This window comes from Tribolium castaneum, chromosome 9 (genome assembly GCF_031307605.1).
Source record: "Tribolium castaneum strain GA2 chromosome 9, icTriCast1.1, whole genome shotgun sequence".
Classification (NCBI taxonomy): Eukaryota; Metazoa; Arthropoda; class Insecta; order Coleoptera; family Tenebrionidae; genus Tribolium; species Tribolium castaneum.
In genome coordinates, this window is record NC_087402.1 from 3,898,358 (window position 1) to 3,922,800 (window position 24,443).

The 24,443-nt window shown below is 39.9% G+C and overlaps 3 protein-coding genes across 6 annotated transcripts in view; 2 read left to right on the forward strand and 1 right to left on the reverse strand.

The window, feature by feature from the left end:
* The first annotated feature begins 836 nt into the window (after positions 1–836).
* Positions 837–1,971, forward strand: LOC657405 (cuticle protein 16.5). Its single transcript, XM_971152.5, has 3 exons — positions 837–987; positions 1,048–1,299; positions 1,424–1,971. Exons 1-3 carry the CDS (start codon positions 973–975, stop codon positions 1,880–1,882), a joined length of 726 nt encoding a protein of 241 aa, XP_976245.1. The 5' UTR covers positions 837–972; the 3' UTR covers positions 1,883–1,971.
* A 609-nt stretch (positions 1,972–2,580) lies between these two features.
* The window catches only part of Dop2R (Dopamine 2-like receptor), a 56,780-nt gene continuing 34,917 nt past the window's right edge, over positions 2,581–24,443 (reverse strand). The window contains exons 2-8 of one of the 4 annotated variants that reach the window (XM_015978812.2): positions 7,794–7,903; positions 6,530–6,782; positions 5,731–5,996; positions 4,598–4,636; positions 3,998–4,168; positions 3,696–3,883; positions 2,581–3,641 (exon numbers count right to left, since the gene is read on the reverse strand). In XM_015978812.2, coding sequence (XP_015834298.1) covers positions 3,427–3,641; positions 3,696–3,883; positions 3,998–4,168; positions 4,598–4,636; positions 5,731–5,996; positions 6,530–6,782; positions 7,794–7,903 — 1,242 coding nt within the window. In that variant the 3' untranslated portion in view covers positions 2,581–3,426. Of the gene's footprint in view, positions 3,642–3,695; positions 3,884–3,973; positions 4,169–4,597; positions 4,637–5,730; positions 5,997–6,529; positions 6,783–7,793; positions 7,904–24,443 lie in introns of all 4 variants that reach the window. The other 3 variants (XM_015978813.2, NM_001293586.1, XM_015978814.2) reach the window with 3 other exon arrangements.
* LOC103312650 (transient receptor potential channel pyrexia) lies at positions 18,146–21,789 on the forward strand. The gene is made up of 7 exons (XM_008193802.3): positions 18,146–18,808; positions 18,852–18,965; positions 19,010–19,209; positions 19,423–19,546; positions 20,892–21,031; positions 21,078–21,549; positions 21,647–21,789. The coding sequence occupies exons 1-7, from the start codon at positions 18,190–18,192 to the stop codon at positions 21,709–21,711; spliced, it is 1,734 nt and encodes a 577-aa protein (XP_008192024.1). The 5' UTR covers positions 18,146–18,189; the 3' UTR covers positions 21,712–21,789.

A 24,443-nucleotide genomic window follows, 5' to 3' on the forward strand; every position in this document is an offset into this window, starting at 1 on the left:
TGTCACTGCATTGGTGTCTTACTTCAATTCAAAAGCCACGTCTTTTGTTAGGACGCGTGCATTAAAGAGAAACATTAAGAGCTTCCGCCCACCCAAGACAATTCAATACTTTTCGGAATGATTTTCTTAATGCAGAATTCGTGTAATTGAGCGACTTTGATCTCGGGCGCCAAAGACGATATCGATTTCATTTCGACACAGGAAATTTGCATTTTGCTATTGTAAACAGGGGAAACAAGAAATTTCCAACAATGCAGGAGATGGAGCAGATAACGGGCGCACTGCTGGATCGACGGACGGACGGCAGTATGCAGTAAAGCAGCAAACTACCAAACATTAAACGTTTTTAGATCAATTAACGGACTCACATTAGTATTAACCATACAAGATGATGCAATTTGATCAACATCTGTAATTTAAAATATCTAAATTTTTACTTAAAATAATAATAAAATAAAAGACCTAAAAGACCTACGAGAATCACTACGAGAATAGTAACAGTAGTTTTCTAAACAGCTTCGTGGTTTGTTTTTATTTTAATTACATCTTTAGGCTTTTTTGCCTAAATCTTGACTCATGAAAACACTATACTTGCTGTTACTTAGCGAATATTAAATACGTTAAGCGAATTATCCCCGACATTTGGAAACAGATGTTACTATTTAGTTGAAATTTATTGTAATCAGACCGGATATGAGTGCAGTACGAAGGATAGTAAAAAGGAAAAATGCTTTTGTTGCCTTTCTGTAAGCGCCGTCCAGTCAATACGTAACAAAATGTAAATTATGACTTTGACTTTAGTTGGAAGAGTTGTGTTTTTCGCTTCTGTGAGACAATGCCGGCTGGAGTAGGGGTCGAAAAGGGCGTGTTTGGAGAAAGGAGATCACCAGGAAGTCAAACATATAAAACGTTGGAGAACCCTCATGTGCACACACTCTCACTGAAACGGTTCACCAGATCATCTCTCCCACCATGAAATTCCTCATCGTGAGTAGAAAATCGTGCAGTGTTTACAGTGTTGGAAATTAACTCAAAATTTGTCCCCAGTTGACGCTCCTGGCCGTAGTGGCGCTCGCCCGCGGCGAACGCGGGCAGGAAAAGCGCGGGGTGGCCGCGGGCCAGCAGACTTACGCCGCTCCCGCGTCCATCGCCTACGCCAAAGTGCAGCAGCCGGTGCCCAAGACTGTCGCCGTGCCCCAGCAGTACTACCAGCCGCAGCCCCAGGCCTACGCCCTCCAGCCCCAGCAGTACCAGCCGCAGGCCGTCGCATACCAGCCCGCCCCCCAGCCCGTCGCTAAGGTACGATCGCTTTCTTCTCAATCAGAGCACTTTGAAAGAATTAGAAAGTGAGAAGGTCGGACATTCACCTTGACCTCCGAAATGTTTCCGTGAAAGTGAATTTCCAATTCATTTTAAATTGCAGCAAGTGGTGGCTTACAAGCAGCCCTACTCCTTGGCCAACGACGTCTCGTCCTTCACGTACTCGAGCCCTGTGGTGACTTACAACAACCTGGGGCTGCTTTCACAAGTCGTGGGGAAATTGGCCGGAGCCCCGCAAGCTAAAGCCGTAGCTGCGGCCCCTGCTCCAGCCCCTGTTGCTTACCAAGCCCAAGCACAAAAATATGCGTACGCCCAACCGTCACAATTTGCGTATGCTCAAGCTCCACAGCAGAAAGTCGTAGCTGCGGCCCCTCAACAGTATTTCGCTCCGGCCCCAGTGCCCCAACAAGCCTACGTTTCGGCCCCCCAAGCTCAGACTTACCAGTCGGCGCAGACCTACACCGCTCAGACAGCCCCACAAAGCATTTACGCACAAGCCCCCCAGTATTACAGCGTCCCCCAAGCTAAACACGCCACCCCAGGAGTTGGATACGCTCAGTGATGAGGAGATTTAGTCATTTTTGTACATATTTATAGCTGATAGATTGTTACGTACCGTGAGGTGTTATTTAATAAAGGATTTTTTTAATCTTCCCGAGTTTTTTTTAACAAATTGGAGGCGAAAAAATATACAAAAATTACTTACCTTTGGTAATAAAATCACATTATACTTACACTTTCTCAAAGCTAATTAAAAGATAGTAAAATTATGTAAAGATCCGACATTTTTGACAGGAAAGTCGTGGTAAATCGACCGAAATTAATGAAGATCTAATTATACAACTGCTCTCAAATTTATCGAATTTCTGGGTGGTTGCACAAGTAACTTTTTCTAGAGAAATCAGTGTGTTATCGCATTCTCTTAACTGGTTTACGGTAATTGTTTTTTTTTGCTTATTGTACATCTTGAAAGTGAAATTAAGTGAAAGAGAATGCACATGACTGTGTTTTTTTGAGTAGGCAGCTAAGTGTTAATGTAAAAATGTTGTTTTGTCTTTAATAAATGAAAATTTGTTTTTTTGTTTCGGGTCTGGTGTAACTTTTGGGGTGTGTTTTCGTGTAGCAAGCAAGAAAGCGCCGAAGAAACCAAATTTGCTTTGGGTAAACGTCGCGCCACGTTTTTCATTTGATGTGACAAAAGCAGTCTTGGAATTATTATTTTTCTTTGGTAAACACGTAGTGCAATAAAAATCGTTTGTTTTTATAAGAAATAGCTTTATTTTAACATTAGATATATGTCCATTGCAATGCGCCTAATATAATACACTCTATTTTACAGTATTTTATGATAATAAGCGTAAGGTTTTTGATTTTACAAAGGGATGGAAGTATCCGAGCAAAGTTTTGTAAAAATGGGGCTCAAAGTGTGTGTCGGACGCTCGCGTTGGCCTCAAACACACGCACTTTTACAAATATTGCTTTGGCTCACAGAGGACAATTTACTGATCTAATACTGATTACCACCGAAATTATTTGCAACTTGGTATTTACAAGTATGTACAGAGAGAACGCAAGTGAAAAATGCAGTGTCCCGACATCGGGCGTGCACTGCTGGTTGCATAGATCGCCACGATGTTGGGCGCCAAGTATTGTTCTACAGCAGCTGTAAAATCTGATATTTACAAAACGCGAAACTCAACAATATCAAACGTTTCTTTTAAAATTAATCTAATCTAAGTTTAGAGCGATCACAGAATATATTTGGAATGAAAGTACTTGATTGACCCCGTTCTGACAGAGAGTCAACGTTACAAAAACACTAATTATTATCAATGATTGAAGCTCGTTTTGCGTGGGCATTGAATTCGAATGAAAATTGATGATATGTCTATAATAAATTCGGAATATCTCTTATTCGCCTACCGATGAATGAAAGAGAAAGAGAAATTAAACCGCTGAGTCTTCAGGTACGTAACGAAGCTTGAGCCGAAAAGAACGCGACCAACTCAATGCAGGATTACGAAAAAACGTCGTTTATGTACATTGAGCAAGAGAAATCTCATATAAAAGAGTTCCAACCGAACATATTACAAACCTAGAATTAAATTAAGGCCCGAGGAACATTAATTTCTTGAAGGCTTTCCTAAACTCCGGATTGAATATGGTATAGATGACTGGATTCACGAAACTGTTCATGTACCCCAGCCAAGTGGTGAGCAGGAAGGCCGCCACCCCCGGCTGGCACGGCAGATTCAGCTTGCTGCACATCGCGTCCATGATGTTGCACGTGAAGAAGGGGACCCAGCATATCAGGAACACGCCTGGAACACACAGAGGGGAGTCCCCGGCCGGCCCAGCGCCCCACAGCCGCTTACCCAACACAATGGCTAATGTTTTCGTGGCCTTCCTCTCCTTTTTTGCCGACGATTTCTCGCGTTTTTTACGACTCGCTTTGTTCACTTTGTAGATGGTGAATCGGGCCGCTGCAGTCGCTTTGCGCTCTTTTTTGGACCCTGTTGATCTGTCGCGGTCAGATCCCGTATTTATTGTTGATACGACGGTTCTGAAACGCCAAAATTACCATCTACAAAGCCCGCAAACAAAAAAAATACGCTCGGACTATTTTTTTGGTGGCAGCCCCCGGTTAAGCAACGAAAATGCGGCACATGTAACTTGCCTAAGTTCAGTGTCGAGAGTGGCGCCGTTTCGCTTCGACTGATTTCGATTCCTTTTAGGACTCTCTGGTGCTGTGGTGTCTGGTTGACTTGGGGCATACCCTGAATCGTTGTTTCCGTTTGGGTCAGCTAGAGGCGCTGGTGACGCTAGGCTGGCTACCACGCTTGATATGCTGCCAAAATAAAAGAAATCGTGAAATTTCTAAAGCCGACCAAGTCCAACCACACCAAAACACTGATTTTCCATCAACCGAAACACCACAACCAGGCGATTTTTCGGGTGGTGTTTCGGCTGATTATTGATTATTTTTTTCAGGTGTATAAATATGGGAGCTAAGCCGCTAAATAAATACGGGAGTAATATTTTTTCGTTTCAAAGTAAACAATTTTTAAATTGAATTTATAAATTTGAATTTTCGGGGGCGCGTTAATTGCGCTATTTTCGTTACTTGGGGGATGGGGTGCGTTTAATATTTATGTGATCCCTGGGTGGAAAAGACTGTAAGTGTCTACAAGGCAAAAGATGGGGTAAATTAGGTCGTTTCTAATTGATATAACAAACTCTGGATCAAACAAGTCTACGGGGTGTACCAAACACTTACACGTCGTCGTATTTAGGCTTGGTGTTTTTGTGGTTCACTCTGTAAAAAATGCAAGCCGTCAAAAGTTCGTAATTGGAGAAATTCCGGGCCAGTAATAAGACGGAGAATAAAAAATTAAACTTCCGAATTAAAAAACATCGACGGAGCGGCTAAATACATTTGGTTTCCCCTCTCGGCGGCTTCATGAATAATGTTGTAAAATTCATTTTGGTTTTGCTCGATTTTTGTTTCTAGAGCGAATCTAGTCGAATTAAAGGTATTAACTCTAATTAAATTGTGAATAATACAAGGCGCTCCGAATGATTATGACTGTTTAATGCGACGTGAAGGCTGAAATGTAAAGAAATCTAAATGAGCTTCATTAATTTCGAGAAACCAACTGTGGAGTTTTTAATGTGTACAGCTTACGAGAAATTAATGGGAAACATTTGAGGGGCGGATTCTTCCCGCTTTTTGACCACAATGCCTATATTACATGTGGCACCTCAATAACGCTTTAAAAGCCAGCAATTAGCATAAAAAAGCCCAAACACAATAAAAATAATTTTACGGATTTTCCTCCCAACGATATTACTGACTTGTTCATAGATAACTACAAGTAAGTCGCAAATTTTTAATTAAAACAGCACAAACAATGAAAAAACAGATTCTATCAACGTAATTTTAAACCTTCATCTGTTTTATTGTCAAATTTTATGAAAATAGCTGCACTTTACAAGGAAGTAACATAACAATAAATGTTTGAAGTTTAACGTTTCTCTTCAAATATTTACGTCGAACCTGAAGACATTTCCAGGAAATAGTTTTAAACAAATTCCGAATACTTAAAACGCTTGCAAAGAATAGCGATATTTTATTCATCTGTTTACAAGCTAAAATCTTTCCGGCGTATCCTAGCTGAACAGAACAAAGTGCGCTGATCTTAATCCCCTCAACATTTTCATAATTCAAAAAACTCGCATTCCTTTATAACAGTCCTCTCTCGACCGCATCCCTTAAGCTGTGATTAATTAAAACAAAGAAAACCGTTAAAAAATGGAGCCATAAATCGTGAAATACGCTCAGTGGCACCTCTGAGGAAATGCAGGATGCAATAACAGTAAGATGGAAATGTAATTCGATTAAAGACTCACGCGGCTTCTTCGACTACCGTTGCTAAAATGAATTCAGTGCTCTTGTCGTTTGATATGACGTGACAGTCGGCTTCGGCCCCTTCTTCGTCCTCGTCCCCCGAGCCCGAGCCGGTGTTGGTGGCCTGCTCTTCGATGGTGGCTGGACCGAGGGTCGTTTCGGCCAAACGTCTGGTGTTCGCCACGTTCTCTATCACAGATCCGGGCTTGATTTCGGAAGGGAGCGGCTTGCGGTTGAGACGTGCCTGGATCGCACGGTTCCTCAGCGCCTGCAAAAACGGCTCTCACTTACGCCAAGAAAGCAAAAATTCAGTCAATATAAAAATGGTGGATGCGCCGGGCAAAACCCCATTTTCACAGTGAAGATGTAAAAATTGCAACCAAGTCGCAACTGTGGCTTTTTTCTTTTTTTAAAAAGCAGGAAAGAGGCTTGGGTTGTGTGAGAACAGCCTGAATTGGAGCATTTGTTCGTCATAATTTCCCAAATTTAAAATAAATTTCTGATTAAGTGAAAGTTTTTGTGGCGTTCTTTTGAGTTTCGGTTTCATGAGTGATTACCTGGGGGCTATGAGAGGGAAGCCCGCTTGGCATAATAGAAGTTTGCTCGTGTATATTGAAATAAATGGGTGAACAGGTTACTCCAAACGAATAAAGAAGTGAAACTAAATAGAGCCGATCCGGGCGGCTTTTAATTGGATGAAATTTTGCATGTGAATGGAGGTGAAACGAGGATTTGTATTGAGAGTCGCGATCTGTGATTGAAATCGCGCTCAGCAGGTTGGGAAATACCTGCATTTCTTACCTTAAATATATTATAATAAAGGAAAACCATGATGATACAGGGGATGTAGAAGGAGGAAAGGCTGGAATAGATGATAAAATCGCTATTGTAGAATAGGCACGCATCTGCTACACGATCGGGGGTGTTGTTCAAGCCGAGGACGATGGGGGAGCCGATGGCCGCCGAGATCATCCACACAAGGGCGATGGTTAACCACACTCTTCGGTTGTTCTTGTGCTTGGCGTATTTTATCGGCTGCGTCACGGCGATGTACCTGAAATAAGCACGACAATATCGGCTTGATTAACTTCAATATGGAGCAATTAGGGTCGTTAGAGGCGAAATTGCGACTTGATGAAATTTTGTCCAAGTCACGACGCAAAAACCGTAAACTTGAAATTTTTTAATTCTGTTTGAGATTTTAATCAGCCAACTTTCCCCGTCTCTAACGGCGTCACATACACACTTTAGACGAACTTAATGACTTCATTAGGATAAGTGACAGACATCCATATAGCTCCTTGCGGCAATGACTGAAAGCGTGTGCGCTTGAGGATCGATAGGACTTGGCTCAGGTACCTGGCCCCCGAAAGGGGCCGTTGTTAGCCGAAATTGCATATCTAGCTTTATGTGGATATTCAGAATAACAATGCAGAGCTATTATCATTCGCGTGATTGATGAGCCGAGTTTAATTTGCCACAACAAAGGTCGCAATCCCTCAGGGGGCCACTCAACCTGTCTTGCCAAAAATTCATTGGACGCCCAGCTTTTTACCCCGTGTGTTTTGCTGCTGATATCATCGATACAAAATACTCCCGTGTCTTAACCCGACACTCTATCCAGAGATAAAAGCTTACCCGCATGGAAGCGGACTCAAAAATCACCCTCTCGCTCAAAATATTTTATTCAAAAAGATGGTTAAACAACCATTCGTCAGTCTAGTTAAAATTATTACGTGTTTACACCACTCGGGAGCAAAATAATCGCAAAACTGAAGTGCTTGCCCTTTTGGGAAATAATAACACAATTTATATTTTCGAATAAAGGAGAAAAATGTTTGTTATTGACATATCTTAAAAACTTTCTATTCTGTTGTAACAACTCTTGTAAATTGTTAATTTGTGTCCAACGTGTAATTATGGCCGCTCTGAAAAATGTAATAAACATCTCAACAAGTCCCACGTCGTCGTATCATCGCAATATCGCACACCACATCCGCTCGTGCCAATTTGATTAAAATCGTCGGAGAGGATACGTCCCTTCCGTCCTTGCGCCCTCACTCACCTATCTATCGAGATCGCGACCAGGTTGAAGATGGAAGAAGTTGAGCATGTGACGTCCATCGCGATGTAGAAGTCGCAGACGAAGCCCGGCAGTGTCCAAGCCCCATTCACCTGAAAAATAAGCCTTTCTGAATCTGCGTCAATCATCGGCGGCGACTGCCTGCCACGACTAGATACCTCGGGGATTGCGATATTGATTCCCTCGGCTTTGATACCCGATACCTGTATACAACTTTCGGAAAAATATCGCTTTTATGGCGTCATTCGAGCCGCACAAATCCCACGACTACCAAATGCATTTTATTCGACGTAATTGAGGCTCGAGCTGTATGTATGTGGAACACTTGTTATCGGCAAGGAAACGAACTCGCAATATCCCGATTGTCCTTGCGAGATACTGTTTAACGGAGGATAATCCAATTTGCACGTTCCATAAAACAATGCAAGAGACGACGAGAGATTATAACCGAGAAGGTCGACTCTAATTAGGTTCGGGCAAAAGTGCACCAAGGAGACTCAAAAGAATCGCACTTTTGCAGAAATATTACGTTCGGGTGCTAATTATAGACAAATGGTGCGACTGAAAGCCCAATTGTGAGCAAACTAAACCGCAAATAGGCAAAACTGGGTTTGTACTAGCATTCAAATTATTTCGTACAGATGGTGCATAATAAAGGCGGTCCACAAAATGTAAATGCAAGAGGATCCCCATTTACAATTTCGAACCAACACTAGTTACAAACTCAAGCACAGCTTCTTTCATAAAAAATAACGTTTGTTGCCTAAAATAAATCTGTGTGAGTTTTTGCAATTAAAATTGAATAAAACAGCGCTCGTGTGTGCTAATGCATTAATTAAGTTTGGTCCGAATTTGGCGTCCGGAGTTGGTACCCCTGTGCGAATTCGTTCGCTATTGATCGAATGTAGTCTAATGCACTCGCTAATAATCGGCACGTGCGGTTACAATTTCCGCTTCCACTTGGCGTAAAAATTTCCTCTGCTTTATCTTCACAGTGTAAATAATCGCAAGTTGTTCGACGCCTAATTAATATGTGGTAGAGCTGGTCGTGTAACAGCAGGTCGGCTCGCCGAAATTTCCCAGGAAGTCGAGCGAATTATTTCTGTATTATTAATTAAGATGATTTATAATGGACGTCGGCTAATGAGGGCCACGTTTTAATAGCTCTCAGCGACTTTGTAATTTTTGCATCGATCCTCACCATCTGAAATAGTAATTATTTTAATGGAGTCCTTCTTTCGCCGCTCGGCAAACAAGCCTATAACATGTTTATGAAAGCGTTTCGGGGCCTTGTAAACCGTCTCGGTTATCCTTCTCCCGACTCCTTGAACAGAAGGAGAGGGCTATGGAGCCCGGTAACTCCCGCCCTTTGTGCAGGGCTTGATCGCTTTGCACCGGCCTCGGTTAATAGCCGCTGTAATTGAAAATATACCGACAGCGTTCTAATTTATGGCGCCTTGTAAAACGGACCAAATTGGCCTTAGCAGCGCTTTAAAATGCGATCGCAGCGAATCCATCAACTTTGTTTCGCTTAAAGGAAAAGCTAGCGTGTCGAGGAGGCTTATCGGCAGAAAAGGTCATTCTTTGCTATAAATTTATCGGTGATAACCATCGCTAATCTGCCATTAGTGACAGTCGACGACGCTTAATTTTATAAGCCTTTAAATGGCCGCCGCAGCCTTGGCATGTTTACACCGACAACTACACGGAAAAGGAAAATCTAAGGGGATTTTGCATGCACTATTTCCATAAGTTTTCCAGCGGAACCCGACTGCCATGAGCATTAAAACTCACTTATGCTGCAGGCACACTTATTCAAGCATTTTTTATTCCAGTTTTATTACAAAAAAATATGCTAGATTACAAGTTAGTCTCATTTTTACAAAGGACCGCTTTCTACAGCGTGGTAATAACTTTAGACATTTGCATAGCATTTCTCTGATATGCTTCCCATAAATATTACATTTATATACTAGATGCAAATATAATTATTTCGGATTTAAGCTTAAAATTTGTGTTCAATTTGCTAATTTTGTTTGCTACCTTTGTTTTGAAATACAAATGAAATAAAATGAAAACAATAAAATTTAATTATATACTTTTAATTTGTTTTTAATTGTTTAGAAAAACATCCAACAACTATCTACTGAGTTTTTGTTTTATTAGTCTGTATAGTAAAATAATAAAATGTTGTTTCTGTGCGTATTGTTCAATAATCAATTTTATCCACGAATAGTTTTTTATGTTCTTTATATTTCAACTAAAATTATGTCCATTATAATAAATATGAATATGAATTATAATAATGAATCATTATCCCGTCGTTGTATGTTATTTTATTAATATGGAACTGATAAATAAGATTTTTATCCTGAATACATAACATATGGCAGTTCTTTAATGTTGATTTGAGTATAACTCTATGATTATTGTTAATTTTGTGTATATGGAGTTGAAGTATTCAAAATATAAGTTCACAGTATAAAGAATTTGTCTACTTATTTTGTGACCTAATAAAGAGCAAAGTCCGTAACCATAAGTAACATTGAGGTGACTAAACATTTTGTAAAAGAATTAACACATTTAGTTAAAATTTGACCTGTTTTTTATTTCAAATATACCGTAACAACTAACTCGTTCTAAAAGTTAAAAATGGTGGAGGCGCCGGGCTAGTCTTACAACCTTAACAAATACTACAAATAATAATTAATTCCGAAGTAAACAAACGGCAAAAATGCGTCTGCCGATTATTTTTCAACCCAATTAAGCCTCGCCGTGTGAGTATTTATCGACCTAAAGCGTAATCAGATTATATCAGAAAACTAAAAACTGTCGTTTGCTGTCCGAATTTGGCCACAATTCGCTGTTTCATTTGTATCTTTTTGCTTTTATGGCGCTAGCCTCTGAAAGCTCGGCCTGGTGCGGCATTTAGTCCTCTTCAATCACTCTCCGAAAGCTCGTAATTGTTGATTACGCTTTGACCTTAGCATTTATCTAGCTATGGTGGCACCTGCGGCCCGCGCTGTCCTTTATCCGAAAGGCCCGTATCGTACGCGTCGTCCCTTGAGATGTTATCACGCCAACATCAAACGAATCATGTTCCACGGTGTGATTTTAACTCGGCCATAAATGCAATTACACGATGAAAAATTCGGCGCCTGAAAGCCATTACAAGACCAATTGGAGTTGACGGCTTCTGCATGTCCGACATGTATATAATTTGTCGGCACAGTCGGCACGCGGAATTGTTCTCTAATTCCCCAAAGAGCCGAAAGGGAGAGGAAGTGTTTTAATTAAAAGCCGCCAGACGTTAATCAAGACTGATGAGAAAACTTGGACATTTTATTTATCCAGAAACACCCGCACAACTATCCCAAAAATTATAATGCTAATAATACAATCATTTTATTATTGTTAATCAGAAAGACTACATTTTCGCAAATGTGTGAATTAAGAGAGGAGGAAACCGCCTTCGGTTTCGCCTTCCTTTTGAAGATCCATTTTTTCTCTTTGGCTGGCTGTCCAATCCTGTGAAAAAGCCTCCGTGCCAGAAACAATTCCCCCTTCCTTCCGTTATCCTTTTATCGAAGATGGAAAGCGCGTCCTGATCGTCGCGATTTGAAATTTCTCAGCCGTCTGTTGAATTCCATCTCTTTATCAGCGATGGCGAACGTCCGATACAGACGTGAGGTATGTCCCGATTTGCGAGGAGAGGAGGCACATTTTCGCGAGAGGAGGATCAAACGGCCCTTTTATTTTCCGGCCAAAGGCGGCCATAACTCATATCTCTCTTCGGAGGCAATATCGGCGCATTTATTCATCACCTACACATGAGCGCTCCTCTATAGTCAAATTTCGAGGGTGTCCTTGAGAGCAAAGTGGAAAAGCAAGAGACGACTTGTTTAGCGCCGGAGCAACAATCACAGGCTTATTTATATACGCTCCTGTCGGATTTGACGGCTTGCCATAAAATGAATTTTGATAAACGATTCAACGAAGGACGGGACTTTTCAATTTCAAGACGATAATTACGGTTTCTAATTAACGAAATGGGGAAAGATGCTTAGTCTCAACCGAAAAAATGATAGTTAGGGTGCTCAAGAATTAATTAGCAAATAATAATAATAATAATATTTATTTTATTTTCAACAGGTGAAACACCCAATTACAGAAAATAAACTTAAACTTGATGATCGTGCTGCAAGCAAAAACTAATAATTTAAATAAACTAAAACAAACTAATAATAATACTATAATAATAAATTAAGAAACAAGAACTAAAATTAAATTTTACCTAGCCACTAAAGTAACTAATTATATGATTTTTAATGTAATTAAATGAATGAAAATGAATATCACAACTACTGCTAATTTTGTTAAAATTACTACACATTACATATAAAGGTGATTTTAATAGAAAATTCGTATTACAACTGCAACTGTAAAAAGTCATGGGATGCCGTGAGTTAATTCTAGGAACCAGAAAAATTATCTTATTAACAAGAGCAATACAGTCAATCTTGTTGTTTAGTAATTTATGTAAAAATGCAATACTTGAGATAATTCTCCTAACTTCTAGAGAATAGATATTAAATGTCCTTAAAAGCACTAGTTGGTCACATCCCCTATCGGGGTAATTTTTAAAGAAATATACCATAGCAGTTTGAAAAATTTTCTTTGGACTGATTCAATACTATTTATGTGTGTGGCATATATAGGTGACCAAATAATTGCACAATATTCTAACTTGGAGCGTACAAGGGCAAAAAATAAGACTTTTAAGGCTCTTAAATTAGTAAACTCTCTACAGTTGCGATAAATAAATCCTAAAGTTTTATACGCGCTATTAATGAGAAAATCAGAACTTTTGACGATGTAGTGACCTAAAAATCAATCTCGTCTTTTTTAATTTGGTTTCCAAGTGTTGAAGTTATAAAAATGAGAACCTTGCAACTCTCCTTGAAACTTCCAAGCCTCTCGTCGAAGAAAATTTCAGTTAAGAGTTTCAGATTCTATTCATCACACATCAAAACAATACACAAAATCGTCAGTTCGCTTGTTGAAACTCTTTGCTGATATAAGCACTCATGAACACTCCACCAGTTTGAAAGTTCCCATCGATAGAAAAACCCAGCTTTAACTTCACTTTTAAGTATTTGGAAGGGTTGGCCCGAAATCTCGCCCTCTGGGTCAACTAGCACGGGTCCCTCTGGTGCAATGTACGAGAGGTCAGCCCGCCCCCGTCGTTAGCCGTCCCAAAAATGTTTATAATTGCACGTACTAACGATTATTAAGAACATTCACGGAATTGTGCGCATTGCGTAATTGAGTCGTATTGTACCACAGGGCCTGATATTGGGCTTCCGGCAGACAAAGCGCCATTTTTGGCCGGAAATATTTTTCACCGTGGCGGAGATTACGAGATAATGAAGACGTGGACTCGCAAAAATATCGAGATTTGGGTACGGAAGTGACTTACACGGTTATTCACTTTAAGTGATAGATCTGGTAATTCAGTTGCTTCTTGTTAAAGCGTGTTCGCACCGAAACCATGAAGATTTATTTCCTGGCTGCTTTTACGCTAAGTTACAACAATACGCTCGCCTCGTGTTTAGCTAAATTTATTAGGAATTATCCGGGACTCGGGCCGGGTTAATTATTGTCGAGATGCTCTTTTTGCACCGGTCTCGATACGAAATAACGGCGGGCTTAGGGAGAACTTGTCGCGCGAAATTGAAGAATTACCCGTGCCACACTTCCAGGGATCAGAAACAAATTATCAACACTGAATATTGCATGAGCGAATTAAACAAGGCTGCGAAAAATAGTGATCTAAGGCTTTATCGATTCGATGAAAGTGTTTTGAGCCACGACCTCGCCAAACTTGGATTAAGTTTTCTAATAATTCGGGAATTTTAAGAGTTTTGCAACAGCCTGTATAAACACGAGATGAATTATTTTCTGTTTGAGGAGAGGTAGAGAAAGTATGAGCTTAGCCTTTTGGAAACTTTTAAAAGTTTGATTTGGATGGAAAAGCTCTTCGGGCGACTCGAACGTTTTAAAATTTATGACAGCGATTAGAAAATTAATTTTCTCAGTTTTGCGGTAAAAATGGTGGATGCGCCGGGCTAACAATAGCCCCTTTTGTTGTTAATAAGGCAAGCATAAATTTGTATTCAGCAAGTGATTTTTCGATTAATCAAGCGTGGTGAATGTATGAAGCTGCGAGAGCCGATGAAAATGCCCTAAATCTAAGAACTGTGTAACAACATCAAATTGCAGCGCGGCAATCTGTATGTATTTATGCAGATTGCTCAATTGAAAGGCATTCTATCGATATTAAAATCAACACTGTACATGTTCGAACTTGCATACGAAATTCGTGATTGGGGTTGGCCTAAACCGGAATTGTTATTCGTTTCACGGTTTTATGGAAGTAGAAAAATATTTTATATAATGAAAATGTATAAGGTAAGTCCGGGGGTAGTTTTATACGAGAATTTATGCACGGATCAGATGGGATCCGCAGAGAAACCGTATCGCAACGATGAACATTAAGTTGCTTTTTTCCGTTTCTCCAATTTCCCTAAATCAAATATTATGATTTCGTTTTGTGATATTTTGCGTTTAATTAAATTGAATAATGGGACATGTGTTTGGGTTGGGCTGAATAAAAAGCTTCCATTTACAACATATTAATTATGTCGACTTTTGTAGCAGAGATTCGTGCAATCTGTGCAGGAAAGTTCCAACTTTGTTCCACTGAGGTTTCTGGTAATTTCCTGCTGACCAAAGCCGTGCAGAGTCATCCCTGTCAGGTAATAAAACGTATTTCCCATTAATAAAACACACTCGCAACACCCGACTTTGACGATTTACAAATTCCCGATTAAAATCAAAAATTTCATATCCGCATTCCCTCGTTTTAAACGGATTATCCCCAGTTCCGAACTTTGAGTAATTTGAATTCTTCCCTCGGCTTTAACATAATTGCAGTATCGATCAACGACGTTCGGCTGATGGACGACAATAATTCAATATAGGAAATAAAAAGCGAACTGGATTAGATCGATTCTTGCTTCGCTGCATCTGGACGATTCGCCTTTTCTGAGATGACAACCGAATCTTGATTTATAAGCACAATAAAAACTTCTTAAATCGGTTACTTTATGTTTAAAGTGCAACTCCGCGTTGATTTATCAAACTCTATTTGTCGCTGAACTTTGCCAGAAAGCAGGGCCGCATTGAGGCGACAACGCCTGATCTAAACACGGGTTTATTTGCATGCGCAGCAGATTTTATTCCTTAAAAGCTTTCTGACATCTTAATGCCACATTAGTACGAATAAAACATATAAATAATGCAGTATTTCAAGCATGAGGACAAGAACCACACACACAAAGAAGATTATGACGGAAACATTACTTTTAAACACAACTGTTTTAACAAATAATAAGACAACTCGGCACAAATCCATAAATGGCAAAATTTGTTGAACAATTTGAAAGCACCTAAGCTTTAATTTTTCTGGATAAGCTGCTTTGGTTGGATTTTTCGCGTTTAAATCTGATGTGTTTGCATGGCCTGGTTTAATGCCGGCGAATAATGAATAAATCCAGTTTAAACAAAATTATTGTTTGATAGAGATCAAACAAGAGTTTAATATAATAATTTTGATTGATTTTGTAGTGTTTACATGGAAATGGTATTACTCAAAATGAAATCTTCCCAAAGCTGAATTAAAACGCATTACAGAGCCCTTACGTGGAAATTCATTTATTTAAGTTATTCAAAAGTGGGGTCGCAATGGATAAAATATGAAAATTTCCTCTTGTAATAATTCTGAAGTTTTCACTGGCGTTCATCTCCCCCGTCGACTCCGGGCACACACTTCTTACCATAATGAAAATACAAGTAATTCTCCTGGTAGCCAAAGTTGGCGAATTGTACGATCGTCAATAAAGTTGGAGCGAGTTGTTCGAGTCGATTATTCTGCACGAGTTATAGTTGCGTAAAAATATTTCATGTAAAAATAAAATCGGTCATGTTGGAAGCAAGACCGGAGTATTAATTAAAAGTTTATGGAGGGATTTAAGTAGTAAAATCCGAAAGCTCGTTGGGGGAAGAAACAGCAATGAAAAAGTTGGAGTGTTTGTTTAAAATCGGCCGCCAGGAGACCTGAGAGCTTTGGAACTTCACAATGAATAATTATCGAGCAATCCGGGGTAATCCGGCAATTATGTTGCAGCGGCGCACAATTAAGACGTCGCAGCATAATTCTAAATTGCACCGGGAGAAGGAGATACGGACGCCCGGAGGAACATCAACACAAACACCCAAATAAGACGGGAGCTGATAATGAAGGCAATAAAGCGATCGATGGCGAGATATGAACCGAATTTGCAAATCGCTAAATTTTTACCAGGAGTTTAATTAAAAAAGGAAGGCGCTCCTACCCCTGCGACATTTTTCACTTATTTTGCACTTGTACACCTACTTTTGTACGTTTTTTATTAATTATAATAATAAACACTGCGGTTTAATCGTTAACTTACATTTTTCTTATTTTAATGTGTCAAAAATGGTGGATGCGCCGGGCTAACAATTAAATCTACCTCAAAAATTTCAGCAGTGGCGGCGTTTTCTCTTATATTTTGGGTTTTAGGTAAAAAACCAAACATTATTTATTGTTATTTATTGTTTATCTATTCATGTACAAAAGGTGAGTTAGGGTTAAAAAGTTAAAAAAATTAAAAAACTCGTAACAAAAAAAACTTTTTATTGTGAAAGATACGGTTTATAATGTAGAATTTATTTAGTTAGTTGTTTACTGTTTAAAGAGTGTCAAAATGTGTGATTTCTTGGCGGTGAGCAATTATCCTAGTTTTTCTCGGATAAATTTCGTTTCGAGGATTTGGCCGGCCTTTTGTGCGTCGTTCTCGAGTACCAGTCTAAGATCTTATTTCAGTAACAATGCGGGCATCAACAATTGAAGCCCAGGGGTAATCGCAGTTAACAATGCCGTCTATCTCTGGTGCATCAATGGCCCGAGGTCCAGAGGAGAAACTAGCGCTTCGAGCGGCAGACCTTGATAGCGCCTTTGTAAAATTAACTATTTACCTAAATCTGGGTATTGCCCGCCTTTATGGCTCGTCTAATGCTCGTAAGGATTAAATTTCGGCCGCATTGTATATACATCTCCCACAGGAACGAAAAATCCCCGTCCGTGTCGTCTAGTTAGGCAACTTTGCGGTTTGCTTAATGTATTGCACACGAGATAAAACAACCCTTTCCAACTTGCCAACTCTATAATATTTAATTGATTGTAACTCCGGATTTGCATCAAGAATTTCCTATTTGCGCTGACCACAAATCCGGACCTGCGACCTATTTATATAAATATTTAAATAACTTTGATTTTAGAAGGACCTTAATGGCCTCTAGAAACTTTGGCCTTATTTGCATATAAACTACACTTTCGGCGAGGAACGCCGAAAGGATTTACGGCGTACCTGCACCCCTTCTTTTAATAGAAATCATACCGGAAGGGCCTCCGGAAAAATACGCCAGACGTGCAAAATCTATATGGATTTATGCAGGATGCTCCATTGAACAACATTCCTTAAATCGAATAGAGCATAACCAAAACGAAAATCACCACGCGAAACCAAAATCCACATTTAGACAACCTGATCCCAAAAATTGAATCGAACAGCACTTGCACCTATCGCACAACGTTTGAAAAATAAAAAACAACAAAAATGTGTCTTTTTGTGCAGTAAACATTTTCTTATAATGCAAATGTAGGTAGCTGTTTTAAAAATAAGACACGATTTTATTTCCCGTGCTCTTTCTTAGTTTGATTGACTCTTTTATTCTTCTAAATTTCTATGTATGCCAGTCTTTTCACTTCTTTCGCCCCCTTTTTAAGCTCCTTAACTTTGAAAAATTCCGCGAAAAGCGAAATTCCGATTTCTTTCAGTGCATTCCTTTGAATAAAATCATTGTCTGAAGCATCCATAATTAAATCCCTATCGACTTCCTGCTGTTTCTTTCACTCGCCGGCATCCCAATGACCTTTCGCCGAATCGCATCTTTTAATTTTCCCTTGATGATTGATCATTTTCCGATGTGTATGAAAGCTTGATGAGTTTTTGATCGTCGGCAAGTGCGCAAAAGCCGCTATCTCTGGCGTACGCCCTATAAAAATGTAAATAAATGTTTTAAATTTAGCGATAAGCATCCTAAACAAGCTCATATTGACCATAAGGGAAGCGGTTTAGGCGCGATAAGAGTTTATTAATCTTGAATGGTCTGCGGTCGGGCTCCAATTCACATTTATTACCTTGTTCCTCGATGAAGTGGTCGTGTTTTCATTATGTCCTCATCGATTTCTCCGCTGCATCGAGCCGTCACTTCCGGGGACGTTTCCCTCGTCAAGCGTCTTCTCGCCGCTGGGAGCGACCCCAACGCCGCCGACTCCCACGGCCGGACCCCAATCGTCTTCGCAGAGTGCATCAAAAACGACGAACTTTTCGAACAAATCGTCGAGCTTTTAATTGCGCATGGGGCCGACGTCAACGCTTGCAACGATACTCCTTTGTACAGCGCCGTCTTCTACGGCAAAAAACACCTAGTGGAGCGGCTGCTCAAAGCCGGTGCTGGTGTCCGGAGCAATAATTTACTCCACATCGTGGCTGAGAAAGGGGATGACACAATCCTGGCGCTGCTCCTCGGAGATAAGAGAAGTGAGGAAATGATCGATGGCGAGGACGCTAACGGCAGGACATCTGCTTTCCTGGCCGCCCAACACGACCATAAACGCTGTTTGAAGATGCTAATCGCAAAAGGGGCTGATTTAAGCCGCGCTGACCTCCAAGGCGAAAGTGTGATGGAGGCGATTTTTGAAAATATGACAAAGCCGGTCGAGTTCTTGACCGAGGTTTTGGACGCAAGTGTGACACTCGAGAGGGGAGAAAAAAACAAATACTTTGTTGGTAAGTTGGTATTTATTGTGTTTCTCAATTAATTTTTTTGGAGATTTTGGGTTTCTGGCGCCTCGGAAAACTGGGGGCCAGATGTCGGTCATTTCGCGTCTGCTTGTTTCAGCCAGCGAAGAGGAGAAAACCTCTGTGCTGCAACACCCGGTGATCGGTAAGTGTCACCCGTTACTTCCGTCCAGTATTTTCCTTTTGCAGAGCTGTACCTGTCGATAAAGTGGTCGAGAATGTGCTATTTCTTCTATTTGTGGATCTTCGCTTATGTACTTTTCGTGCTTTCGTTTTCCGTGTATGTGATGTTGTGTCGCGATTACCGGAATCTTGACGTGCTGGTGACGGCTTCCAGATGGATATCGATCTGGAGCGGCGCGTGCCTTTTGGGCCACGGTGTATTAGAGGTATTTTGCGTTAAACGGCCGATAATTCGTAAGACTAGGTCCCGAGGGATTCACGTAATCATGTTTTAATCGAATGAATCAAGCCGGGAGCTCTATTAGGGATCGATGCGGCTTGTTCCCGCTCTTTTAGTTTTAATTAATAGAGTATTTCGGGGCAATTAATTCGAGATGGAAAAATAACGAAGAGGTTTGATTTATAGTCGACTGTTGCAGTGCTGTCTGACGCACGGGAATCACTTCAGGAAATACGAAATGTGGTTGAATCTCGCCTGCACATCGCTCTCTTTAATTGTGGCAATCGCGGGAAAGCGTGACGGGAATAGAGAGGATGAACTGGGTGAGTGGGATTTTTCGAAATTATTGCACGCGAAAGTGGAACAAAAATGGATTTATGGGGCGGCATGTGCACACTGCGGCCTGAACTATACCGGGTTCGTCAAGTTTTACACTCAGGCACTTTACACCCCTTAGAAGAGAGAAAAAAAAATGAAATAAATATATTCCACTGCACTGATAAGAAATCTCGCTAGGAAAAAAAATATTTTTTTCTATTGATTCATTTGTCCAATAAAAACGAAAAAACCATTTGACCAAAAAATTACATTAGTGTTTTTTACATCAGTGGATCGAAAATACGAAATAAAATTATTCTGCAAAAATTTGACTTGAAAAAAATCGTTAGAATTGGATTAAAAGCCATTTTGATATTATTCATCGGAAATTTCAGTCTAATTTATGAGGGACAAGACTGAGTAGTGATAAATTTCCGCTACAAAAGGACCCACTACCTACCCCAATAATAGTAATGACTGCAGAAATTTTACAATTAGCGGCACGGTCCCATCGGACTGTTTTAAAGCCAGGACCGGCATAAGCACACTAACGTGTTAAAAATGTTTTTATTAAAAAATTACATCAGAAGTTCAAATTCATGACTATTTTGGTCTAAGCACAAACGAATTCTTCGTTTACAATTCGCATGAACTCTTGCCGTAAGATTTGAAGATTAACATTCCATTTACAGTAAACAGATAAAATAAATGGTAATCCGGGCCTGAAAAATTCTTACCAGCTGCCTCAACCTTCAGACTCAACAATGATCGCGTGCCAATTTTACGACAAATGTAATAAATTTTTGAAAACCACCATCCTGATGGAGACCTTTTGTGGAAGTGATTTACAATTTTACCAAAATTCATGGGAAAAAAGCTGCCCCAATAGCAAAACAGAAATTAAAAATCAACGACACATTTTCTCAAAAATTTAATTAGGCACTTCGATGCACCACCTCAAAATACACCTATGGACCAAAGATCGTTGACATTAGACTATAGTTAACTAAGCGAAAGTGAAAAAACACATCATACAAGTAATCATTTTAAAAATTGGTCAAATCGTTCTTCTATACAATAAAATCACATACGATTTTTTTTAGAATTCTAGATAAATTACAAAGAGGTGAAAAGTGCCTGAGTGTAAAACTTGACGAACCCTGTACACAAATCGGGCTTCAAATTTCAAAATTTAAAATAAACACTTTAGCAACAAAAATCAGCGTTGGGAAACATCTAGAAAACTTTCGCCGTTAAAGTCAAAGCCACTTGTCGCAGCATTTGTTCACGTCTTAATAAACCATCTTTGTAGCCCTCTTGCGGCTCGCGTGTCACATTGCCTTCTTTCAGCTGCGCCTAATTGGGTGTTGCACGTAACCAGCATAGCGATTCTCCTGTCATGGACAGAATTAATGTTGTTAATTGGCAGACTTCCAACGTACGGATATTATGCACTCATGTTTTCCGCCGTCTTACAGAACGTTATTAGGGTAATTCGAATGAGTTGTGTGGCAGTTCTCCCAACTCCTATTCCAGGTTTTGTTGGCATTCCTGTGCCTGGTGGTGGGTTTCTCTCTAAGTTTTTCGATCGAGTTTGCAAACTGTAGCGAATTCAACGACCCTTGGCGCGCCCTCGTCAAGACTACAGTCATGATGATGGGAGAATTCGACTACTCGGACTTGTTCACCGGCCTCGAAAGACCCGCTTCGAGGGTCATTTTTCTCTTATTTGTCATCCTCACGAGCATTGTTTTAATGAACCTGATGGTGGGCCTCGCTGTGAGCGACATCCAGTGCTTGCAAATGGTCAGTCACGCCCGCAAGTTGGAAAAAATGGCCGACTTTCTGGCCCAGTTAGAGAAAGTCTTGACTTCGGAAAAATTCAAAAAGCGCTGGCTGCCCCAAATCGTACAAAAAATCCTCCGGAGGAATTTTATCGATGTTAGGTACGAACTGGAGACGTCGGCGAGGTTTAGACGCTCGAAGAAACTTTCCTCCAAGCTTATAGGTAGGTAAGAGTTGTGCATAAGCCGAGCTAAAGCTCCGAAACTAAAGCTCTAAACCCTATTTTACTTATCGGCTTTAAATATTTTAATTTTTTGCAGATTCGCTCGTAGCGATTGCGAAATCGCAAAAAAACAGGCGCTTAAAGTTTAACGAGGACTTTTGAAACACTCCTGTATCAATTATTGCAGTTAATTAACAAAAATTCGCTGCTTCGAGCTAAATAAATTGTTCAGTGATTGTACAGTTTTATTTTTGCCGTCTATCTTTTGTAACTGCTTTTATGTTTATAAAATTATAATGAAACGAACGTATCTTTTCCACTGGCACTGACTGAAAGGAAATTGTAAAAGCTGACACAAATTGTTAGCTAAACAAATAAATGATGACGCGGGGATGGATAATAGATATATTTATATACTTTCGAGTTGGAAACAGAGATTCCGTATGAAATATTGCACGGATTTGTCCGCTGTATTAATCCAATCATGATTCACAGCCGTTTTAATAAATTTCAAGTTATGTCGTCCTGTTGTGCCAATCATAACTCATTTCGCACTTGTTACATTGTTGATTATGGCCGTTTTTGCACGCATTACCCCAAATTGTTATTACAAAATCAATAAATCGGTGACAAAGCCTTGAAAAATGTCTTTGAAATGTCGCGTCAAAGGTACAAAAGCCGTCGCGCTTATTGTATTAAAAATAAAATGGAGGCTCATTTGCGGCATACGTTGTTGGTTCCCTAAGTGTCGCATTGTTGAATAATAGATGTCCTGTCTGTCTGAGTGATATTTTTGCCCTTAGCAAGTCGGAATGCCAAATTAGAGCAATAATGAAACGAGTAAATTGTATCAAGCAATCTCGAGGCCCAGCCACTTCAATTTTTATTCCCCCAACGCATTTAATTATTTCAAGGTAGAGAAAAAAATGTAATTCGTTTTCGTGACGTGACATCCCAATCCGTGTTTAATTTGAAAGAAAATCGCCGATGCGTTTTTATCAAACCGAAACGGTCGATGAATTGAAACATAAAGACTTTATCTGACCCTTGCCGAATTCCCTCAAGAAATATGTGCTCGTGCTTTTATTTTCCACCATCCCGGACTGAGTTTATTCTTTATGTTATTAGTACAAGTCCGAAGTAGATTGGGATTTTTTCAAGGCTAGTTCTGTACATTAACATCTCGTCTAGACAATTAGTTACGATAAGTTCGCGAAGGGTATTACAGAGGCCATTATGCAAACTCGGGACTGTTTTGATGGATGGGACAAGTTGACAAAGTCGCGCCTCGGCGACGTGAATTATTTATCATAGTTTTAAAACTAGGATCCGATTGCGACAATGGCGCCCTAATTGCATTACCATACATATTACTAGGACACATTTGTAATAAATTGGGAAACACCGGAAACCGAGCTGTCATTCTGCCATAGCGACTTTCTATTAAATCGAGAGACGGCTCACTTGGCTGTCAGCGACCTGCGTCTCGCCAGAGCTTAATTTGGGGCTCAATAAAACATCAACACATGACATAAGAGTCCACTATCGACTTAAAGTAGAAAATACGTAGTAACTCTTTCGAAAAATACTCAAAAGAATTGTTAGAATGAATAACTGGAGACAATTTTCTCCATTCGTTTTTGAAACAAAAATGTTAATCAACCTCTGTCGAGTTAATTCGTGCAAAGTTATGGTCGTTGACCAAAATTTTATTCGGCAGTTTTGGTTTAATAAGCGTTTAGTTTTTCGTGTTCGCCAATTTTGCAATTAAAAATTATCGGCGCGCTGCCGTCCCTTAATAGCTCCGTGAGCGTGCCGAAATTGCTTTCGCTATTCCAATAGTTGGTGTAATGTTATTATTGAACATCGATTAAGACGCCGTACCTGCTCACGTCTGCCGTACATCTTAATACCCAGTTCATCTCCCCGAGGGCCCTCTCGGATAATTAACCCGAACCGAGGCCCATCCCCGAAACAATAACTCGGACGTGATTCAATAAGAAATTTCTGTTTGCCTTTAATCAACTTGTTCGATTTTTCCAACTTCCTCGCACTTTCTTTGTGATCAATGCTAGAGCATCGTTACCAGAAAGCTGACTCGCTGATTACACCCCAAAACTTGTATTTATTGTTGTAATTATGGAATTTCGTGCCGGCTAACTCACTAATTTTTATCGGGTAGTTTGGCACGATTTTTTCGAAGCTTGTTATTAACTCCTTTTGTTACGAATTCGGGATTATGTATCAAGATTAAGCCACGCACGCCTTCAAACTGTGTACTTGTGTGTAATTTAAACTTAACACCATCATCTAATTTTCTGCGAACATGAGCTCCCGCTCTTAGGTTATATTCTAGATTTACAAAACAGGGAAATGACATTAAAAGTTGCATTTTGCACGAAAAGGCCACATTCATGGCTAAATTAGCCGGAACGAGCTCTCACAATAAATTAATAAATATTTGAAACCAGTAGTGCGCAATAACATCCATCATTTTTGTATCACAATAGGGACATTTTCATTCGTTTTTATTGGAACACTTGCGCCGAAATTAATAAAAATTTCTGTAAGAAGGAGATTTTCTCAGTTCGGATCAACAATAGAGCGATAAATTTCGTCTGAAAGTTTCGTTTTGGAATGAAATATTTGATATTCGTTCCACGAGTTGATAAATTGTGCAGGACTGGTTTCCATTCACCCGTTTAAAATAATACTTTCAGTCCCTACATAATTAATTCTGAGTAAAATGCGAATAGAAGCCCTCGAATTTGTTCATGTCCGTTCTTAACAATACAAGGGCCTGCAAATGTATTGCGGCTTCCGAATGCAAATTCCCGTTCCATTATTTGTCATCCATTGAGCCGATCCTATACATAATTCAGTAAAGAAATTTC